The 9,262-nt window shown below is 41.8% G+C and overlaps 1 protein-coding gene across 2 annotated transcripts in view; it reads left to right on the forward strand.

The window, feature by feature from the left end:
- Positions 1–3,864, forward strand: part of odad2 (outer dynein arm docking complex subunit 2) — a 69,451-nt gene extending 65,587 nt beyond the window's left edge. For both annotated transcript variants that reach the window (XM_028569360.1, XM_028569359.1), the window contains one exon: positions 3,692–3,864. In XM_028569360.1, the coding sequence (XP_028425161.1) occupies positions 3,692–3,808 (117 nt within the window). In that variant the 3' untranslated portion in view covers positions 3,809–3,864. The remainder of the gene's footprint in view (positions 1–3,691) is intronic.
- Positions 3,865–9,262: the final 5,398 nt, after the last annotated feature.

The following is a 9,262-nucleotide window of genomic DNA, read 5'->3' on the forward strand; positions in this document are numbered from 1 at the left end:
ATTTAATGTATATTTAATTATACCTCTTTAAATAAAACACTTTGATTTGTTTTGGACACAACCTACTGTCATTCACATTGTCTTTAGTTGCCTAAATTTTCTGTCAGCATATTTTCCTGCTGGCCTCTCAGGTCAGACCTTGTTTAAGAAAAGGGATTCAAGTGCTCGCTCTCACAGGAAATACATACCAGGTAAAAGAGAATTCTAGCCTGAGAGATGAATCACCCTCACCGTTTGATTTGACATCCACTCTTGGTATCTCACAGTTTTATATAGATGTGCTTCATTTTGTGTCATGTACAAAATCAACATGCCTTTCCCCTGTACTTTACATCGCTTCCAAAAGGACTGGGGATTGTTTGTTGAAACCATAAATCCTTGTAGACAGCTTTAGCCAGCTATTTGTATTAAAGAGGCTCTTTCATAAGAAAAGCTTTGTGAAGTAAATTGTTGAAAATTACAAAATGCGAATGGTAATTATTGGTAATTTTCAACTGAAGGTATTCCAGAGTGTAGCTTTTGCCAGGTCCTGGTATGTATTTTAAGAGAAAAACTTTTGCACTTTTGTTGCCATGAGCACACTTCTGCCCCGGCACGGTTAGTGTTTGTTATAATTAGTTTTCTCGGTCAGACTTGATTGAAAATGCACAGTGAGGCTGTGTGTGTGTGTGTGTGTGTGTGTGTGTGTGTGTGTGTGTGTTTGGTGTGGGGGAGGGGATGGGGGGAGGATTTGAGGAAAGGAATAAAAAGCAAGCAGAGCATTACAGGTTTACTTCATCAGTTTCCTGTTGGTTTGCGTGTAACATAACTTCAGGTTGTGGGTGTGGTGAGCAGATGATACAGGCACTGTGCACTGCCTGATCTGTTATGACTACCATGTATTTGAGATCCATGAAGTGTAATGTTTTAGAGCTACTTCAGCCTCTCTCCCCCACGCCTGGACCAGAAATGCCAAGCAAGCCATGTTCTTTAGCTTGCACAGGCTCAGACTGAAACTTTCCCCTTAAAGTCATTGATTTGAAAGCAGGCCTCCCTCCTTTTCCTCTTCCTCTTTAGAGAGACAGAAAAAGCAGCGTAACAGTCTCTGGCTCACTGGAGGCTGGAGGGAATGTTGTTTACCTTGACTTTCCTCACCAACTTCCCCTTAGCCCAGCTAAACACTGCTGTCTGTTTGTGCTGTTTGCCTCCACAGGGGAGGCTAAAACATGGGAATGCTGGGATGGAGGGGGGGTTGATGGAGCCATAATGGCTCTCAGACCTGGCACAGGGGAATTTAAACCTGAACAGACAGAAGTGGTCCAACAGAGCACAGTTAACACCATGACACCTCCATGCACGATAAGGTGTGTGTGTACACATGCAACAATATGTGCAGCCCTCCCAGACTGCATGCCTGCTCCTCCCCCTCCCCCATCAGCCTTGGAGGTCAGGACTCACTGGAGCTCTCTGAAGTGCAAAAACCTCAAAAACTCACGATTCAGTTTTCAAATGTGGGGCAAGTGTTCATGTTACCACAGTCAGGCAATATCTAACAAGTGGCATATTATATTCCTAGAGAACCCAGCTGGGAGGAAAGGAGCAAGTTAGAGAAAAAGGCAGCAAAGAGAGAGACGCTTATCTTAGCCTAGTTGTGTGCTTCGAGAGACCTTATTTGGCGACGTCTGAATAACATGCTATGAGGTTGGCAAAATAACGCTGCCTCTGGTGCACTTCTCAGGCATCCTCTCTTTTCACAAAAGAGATTTGTTTAGTGAGCAGCATGTTTTCTGGAGCCTGTGGATGTAAGTTTGCTTTTAGAGGTGTTTTGGATGCAAATCATATAAAACCAGAGGGCAAATGTTTCACATATACTGTACTTCTCGATCATCATGGACCGCTGTATGGCTTTTTTTCGCCCACAAAATGATGTGATTATAATCAGGAGGAAGGATATTATTTTTCTCAGTTTTTATCTGGACTCATACTGTAGGTTCACAGCCCTTTCGTGCTCATGCACACAAGCTGGCTCACCTCATCTTTCATCTGTTTTCCTTTCACTGTTTATCTTTGCGCTGAAAAGCCTGGGAATGTCTTTCCTCTGCTTCTTTGGCTTCTTTGGTTTGCTAACCACACAAATGTGGGGTGCTGCTTTTTTAAGTTTGTATGTAACATGGAGAGGGGTCAGGGTCAGCCTCAGCTCTGCTCTGAGAGGCATTATGAACACAATGTTTACAGAGAGGAAAACCGTCTCAAGTTTGTACCAAGATTAGGCTAATTCTACACACAAAATATTATTGAAAATGATACGAGTTGAGTGACATTTCATTTGAGTGAAACCAATGAAGGAATCCCATCACTTCCCATGTCGATATGTGGAGCCAGTGCTGAACAGGATGCGAGAGTTTTGAATAAGAAGGAGACACGGTGAGAAACATTGAGAAAATTGAGATTAGCCAGACGCTTTTAGAATCATTCTGCTGCCTAAAACTAAATCTGAATCAGTAGCTGGAGGTAGGTTTTAAAGGGGCTTTAGTTCTTGGATCATTTCCTTTGACAGCAACAGTCTAGATATTGTCCTCTGTATTCCTAAGGATCAACAGGGCTGTGACATTGCTGGACTGAAACCAGGGAAACCGTCCCAATGGTGTTCAAACACCACTTGTAAGCCTGCTGCAGCATTATCTTAAAAAAAAAAAAAAAAAATCTTTTTCAAAATCCTTTTTCATTCAGTGGAGAACAAGGCCTTGATATATGGGGCTTAAAAGTGCCTCCGACATCCCAGCAGTTACTGTATTTATCGAAGCTTCATTATGTTTAGGAGCAGGGAGTCCTTAAGTGCTTAGTTGAGGGATGTCATGTTGCCGTTGGTTCATTATGGATATAAACAAGACGATCCAAAATAATTGCAAGTGTGGCTTAGGAAACCTCAGCGGCACACCATTGTGATTTTACCAAGGAGCACACATTGAACAAATTTAGATTCATCCATTGCACCAGAGTATTTATGCTCACATTTACTTTTATTTTGACGCAACCCCCACAGCTGCACACAAACATAATGTAGTGATTAGGCTGCAGATAAAATAGGGGGAAAAAGCTCACCCTTTCAAAACACATGCCACTCAGTGGTATTCCATATATCTAGTGTGTTCCTTTTTGCTTATTTCTGCACAATACACAACTCTTTGAACAAACGGAAATCTTTTAAATGTTCAGTTTTATATAACCCAAAAAATAAAACTTCCAAAGCTATATATTTCTGTAGAGCGCACTGCAATAACATATAAAAAGATCTATTACACAAGCCACTAATAGTCGGATATAATCTGACCTTTGGAGCGGCGGAAAGGCTTACACGACTTTCATCTGAACAAACTTACAGAAGCATGGGCGCTCGCAGCTGTAAGCCCTTTGCTGAGGCATGGTTTGGAAGGGTAAAGCGGACACACACACACACACACACACATACACACACACACACACACACAAAAGGACAAATGCAGCTTGATACTGTCGTTGCACAGCCACTGTGTGTCTTTGCAGGCCATGCTGGTGGTAGTGTGCAGTGACATGGCAACATGTGCAGCAAGCTACCTATTTGTCCACTAGATGTGGGATGTAAGGTGTTTTAGTACACTCTTGTAAAATAATGATTCTTTGGCAATCTTCTTCCTGCTGCCACCTGTAACCTCTGTCCTTTGTACTCCCGCAGTCCCTCATCCACTTCATGGGCTCTGATGATGAGACACTCCAGGAAGCTGCTGCTGGCTGCGTGCGTAACATCCGACTCCTGGCCCTGGCTAATAGGAATGCCCTATTATTTCGTTGACGCTTTTATTGAGTTTGTTTCAAATGTATTTGAAAATAGCTTCAAATAAAGTGTTACATACCGTAAGTGTTTCAAATAAAATGTTTTATCTTGATTGATGAGTTGTGTTTATTTGCGCTCCTGCTTCCGTTCTAGCGGCCAACTTTTATTCCGAGCTCTATGTTTACATCAACTACCTCATCAGGAGTTCATACAAACATTTTAGGAAGCCCTCTACTCGCTGCCCTCTAAAGTCTGACTGTGATGATAAAAATAAACTCTTCTTCTTTATGTTTGATCGTACGCCAAATACCCCATAAGTTGTTCAGCGTGAAGCACTCGCCGTTCTCTGCAGTTACAATTCCTTAAGTAATCCACACAAGACCACAATATCTAAACAAGATCCACATCTACTTGAGTTGCTCAATTTCCTGTTATACAGTCTGTACACTTCCGTACTTGCAACGAGACATTTAGACAAACGGAATAACTTGCTGTTATGTAGCACTATTGTGGATGTTCTGTATGAATACCAATAATATGAACACAGAACAAGAACTATCTACAATTAGGTATATAATAGTGGTCTGTCCACAGATATTATGTAGAAGAATTAATTAAAATCAGGTTTTTCCACATTACTCACAACTTATTTACTGTAATTTTTACATTTTGTAGGGGTATTTATTATAAATAATGAAATATATTTTACAAACAAGCTCATTATTTTTGTCAGTAAAAGCAAAATGTTGTAGATATTTTGCCAGTTGAAATTATCTCTGTACCAAAGCACTTCGTCAGCACCAACTATAAAACAATCTAATGAAGGATTTTTGGGAAAATGCAGCACATTGCTCTGCTTTTACATAAGTAGTTATTTTTTGTTGCTGAATATCTTTTTTTAAAGGCTTATATTTTTTTCTGTACTGTGCATATTTAGACAGCTTCCACAGTAATGGTGCGTGTGCACCTCACTGCAGCTGATCCGGTCTCGTCTGATTCTTTTGTCTTCTGTTCCTGTTTATTATAAACAGGCCATGTCAGGCCTGACAGCCTTTTGCACAGCAGGTTTTAGTAAAAGACTGTTGGCCTCCACCATGTCTGTCAGTCTCTGTCTCTCTGATCCCTACTGTCCTGGTCCCAGTTAGCTTAGATGCTCAGCACTCAACCACAGAAGCTGCCACAAAATCTCATGGGACTTTCATCATTAATACCAGCCACGTGCTAAAATAGAAAATTAGCAAAACATTGAAAATATGTGGTTGAAAATCGTCATCACTCTTTGAAGTTTAAACACTACCAGCTGTTAGCGTGGGTCAATGGAAAAGCGGATGGAGGAGAGTAGATGAGTGAACTTATTACTCAGAAGAAGCAACTTCCTTAAAAAAAAAACTAAACTAGGAGCTGAAGGAAGCCACTGTCTCCAAACCACTCAGAGCAAATTAACTCAATGATTAATGGCTCTTTAATTCCATGCAGAAAGCTTTATCATCTCTGCAACATGCCCAGTGTCAAATCTGATACTGTTTCATGGAAAAAAACATTTAGTCACCTCAACAAACAAAGAGGGAAACATTGTTTTCTTCTCTTGTTTGCGGAGCTGGAGAGAATATAGTGACATGAAGACTGGAACCAGGGGGGAACAGCTAACCTTGCTCTCTCCAAAGTAAAAATACTTGTCTAGCAACATCTCTAAAGCTAACAAAAAGAACAAAAGGGTGAGGTTTTGGGTGTGTGACTAGTGCTGTTCCCGTTCTCATTCACCCATTTACATACACCGATGGTGGTAGAGCTGGCATGCAAGGTGCTGGCCCATCTTTGTTGCAGCTGCCACAGTCACCTCTCTTTGTCACTTCTGACTGAGAAGCAGTCTCAGGCTCACTGCTGCTCCTCAGTCAGAAGTGACCATGTGCTCACCGGACAATACTGGCGTCTCTCTCGCTGGATTTGTCGCTAGTTGCTTTTTTAGAAAAAAAGTTGCCCTGGGGCTCTAAAAAGTCGCTAAATTTAGCTACAAAGTCGCTAAGTTGGCAACACTGCCCCACCCCCCGCTGCTGTACAGAGGCTTGTACAACAGTGTGATGCACGTACAGTAGTCTTGGATTGCCAGACCTTCCTCTACAGCACTGTGAAGGAGGGTCTGGCTAGTACACATAGCATACCGGGATGGGAGAAAAACTTCTTTAAACCAATCACAATTGTCTTGGGTGGTGCTAAGCGCCGGACGGAGCCACGGTGCCTCTGCAAAATAGCCTTGGGAAGGAACTTGTTTTGGTGGAACATGTCTACGTTCAAAGGTTGTTTTAGGCGTGCAACAGAAAACTCAGATTGGACAGATATTCTATCTAGCTGTCTGGATTTACCCTGCAGAGCTCTGAGGAGCAGTTAAACATAGTCTTCATACATCGACCGGAGTTTAAAATTACAACACAAAGAAAGCGTAAGGTAACGAACATCCAGCCGAAAAAAGTGTCATCCGGCTTTTGCACATGCGGTATTGTTTGAAATACACACACACAAATGCACACAGAGGTTCCTCGAATTATTGTTAGATTTCAAAAAAAAAAAAAACAGTACTTCTCTGCGCCTGACTGTTGTTTGCCAAGAATTCATTTTAGAACACAACTTGCCCTAAAATCACAACTTGTATTGATTAAAAAACAATGCTAATTAAACAACATGCTAATTAAACAGCTTCAGAGGCTGGAAGGCATTTGTACACAGCCAGGCTAGTTGTTTTCCCCTGCTTCCAGTCTTTATGCTAAGCTAGGCTAACCACATTGCTGCTCCAGCTCCATACGTAATACTCCATACTTATAGCAACATTATGTAACTATATTACCTTAAAATAACAGCTTTTAAATTAATTAAAAGTTGATGCTACACTAATTTGTAGGTGAGAGTGGTGCTTCTGTCATTCCCACTCTGCGCCCGAACACCTGTTCTCTACTTTACAGCACTTCCACTGATTTTGGTGAAACTGGATCATATTTTAGGACTAAAATGTTTTCTGGTTTCCCTTTGATGTCCTCTGGCTGCTCTGCCTCGACTCTTGGTGATGTACGGAGTTTCTTGATGGACAGAAAGCTGTACTTACTCTACAGTGGTTAGTGCTCAGGCTAACCACTAAACTAAACTGGTGCTAACTGTAGCTGCCGTCAGCTAGTTAGCTCAGTTAGCCGTGCTGTCACTATGGTGCTGGCAGGACTGGGAGTGCTGAGCACCAGGGGGGTGTTGACGTCTACACCGCTAGCAAAGGGGCTTTGGGCCGCAGGGAGGAGGAGGTTTTCAGTCTCCAGGTTGGGGAAAATTCTGGCAGGGAGCAACGGTGTCATGCCTCATGGGAAAGGCGAAGAGACTTAAGAGGACACGGTAGAAGCTAGGAAGAGAAAAGCGGAGAGAGTAACCAAGCAAAGGTAAATCTCATACTGACTTTTAGTCACTGGCGAGAGCTACACGGAATAAAAGGCTGAAAGACCGACGCCGAGCTGGCCATCTTGCTGTTGGTCTAGTTAGTAATATTAGCTGGCTTGCTATGTCTTGTGTTGTTGCACTTGCTTGATGTTAGCTTTGTGAGCAAAGTTGTGGACTCATTAGTTCTTGATCATAAGTAACGCAACCATAACAAATGCAGTGTATAATTAAATTGCACTCTGAAACTGTGGGTGCACCAAATGGCAAAATAAATCTAATTACGCAATGTTGCTTTAATGCACAAACATGATTGATACAGATTTTATCATCTCTCGCTCTCTCTCTTGGAACAGAAGATTCCAAGAACAGACAATTCCATTGTGTTTTAGTCATTCAGGGTTGCTTTTGGCTTTCTTCAGCAGTAACCTGATTTTGCAAACGTAATGTAAACAAAGAAACCTTCTGTAGAACTCTGCACATTGGCTTCCTATCGTGTATTTTGAACTTGATGAGCCTTGATTTGCAATATTTACAACACTTAAGGAAACTGCTGTAATACCCTCTCTGAACCTCTTAGTAAACCTTGCAGAGCTAAGGGAAGTTGGTTTCAGGAGCCTGGCCCTCAGGCCCATTGGTCATAAAGCCACAATTGCGTGTATTAGCTGAGCCACAAACCCTCTGAGAACAGAAACTGCCACTTTCTTTGGCTGGCCATCCAACACAGGGACATTATTCACGAGAAATAAGAGGTTATGCCTCCACGCCTCTGCATAGGCAGCAATTACATCCGGCTCTGGCCTTTCTGGTCACCATTCAAGATGCTTCTCATCACTTGCTCCTGTTTTGAAGTGTGGGCTTCTGCCACACCCCTGTATCTCAATTGGTATGTCCCACCGGTGGCCTGACCTTCACCCTGTCTGTCCAGACGCCAGCAGAGGTTTCCCATAGGTCAGGGTGATGGATGCAACCACACTTGATAACTTTATTACACATTACACAAGACTTATGTGTGGACCTTTCAACAGTCATGAAAATTGTCTGTGCACATTTTGGGTGGACAGAGTAATAAATATATATATCGCTTATTTTTTACAGTCATGCAGTCCTTTAGAGAGTGTGCGGTGTAGTGATACTAGCTCAATTATTTTTAAATGGAACAGCTCTTTTGAAGTTTTTTAAAGATCCCACATCTCCTCAAGCGTTCTGCAGCAATATTTCATAAAAGAAACTAATAAACAGTAAAAGTTCTTTCCAAATATTAGAAGTGGCTTTCTGTCCCCTTCAGTGTCTAAGGACCGTTTTTAATATAAAATCCCAAACTGTTGCACAGCAGCGGCAGCCGAGTGGTTTGCTTGCAATGTTGCCATTAAAAACATTCGTATACACAGCGGCCTCTCAGAGCTCCATCCAAACAGAGAGCAGCGCTTTCTGGTAGCTGAGGACGAGGGGGTGAACACAACTTCTGTTGTCTTCTGTTATCTGTAAATTAGCTTTTATATCATTACAGCAAGCTTACACCACCAGGTCTGTTGGAGTAAGCCTTGCATGTCAGGCTCACACGCTGTTTGCTGCCTCTCTGCATCTGCTTCCTTCTTTTAGTAGCTCACAAGTTCTCCCAATTTTGTACTCCTCAGAAGGTTAAAGGGCTGTCATCTGATCCCTGTGCATTTGTCAGTTTTTAAAGAAATGGGCTTTCACTGCACTAATGAATCCTGACATTCCCTTCCATAAAGTGTAAATAACAAACTGGTATGACAATAAATAAACATGGACATGTGTAGGCAAATACCACAGCGGCTCAAGGCTGCAAGAGTAATGTCTATATAGAGGTCTCACAAATAATAATACTATCATTGCACATTTTATGTGTGTTGGCTGGATCAATTTAAAAGCTAATTTTACTGAACTTCACAAGTAAGATACCTCTCAGTTTTGCCTCCCTGCTAACTAACTAACTAACTAACTTTTTATGTTATGTGTCTTATGTAAAAAAAAAAAATGTTATTTGTGATGCAGCAACATACTGTACTATGAAGTGTTGTTTAGGAAATGAAAATAATG

This window comes from Perca flavescens, chromosome 22, assembly GCF_004354835.1.
Source record: "Perca flavescens isolate YP-PL-M2 chromosome 22, PFLA_1.0, whole genome shotgun sequence".
NCBI classification, from domain to species: domain Eukaryota; kingdom Metazoa; phylum Chordata; class Actinopteri; order Perciformes; family Percidae; genus Perca; species Perca flavescens.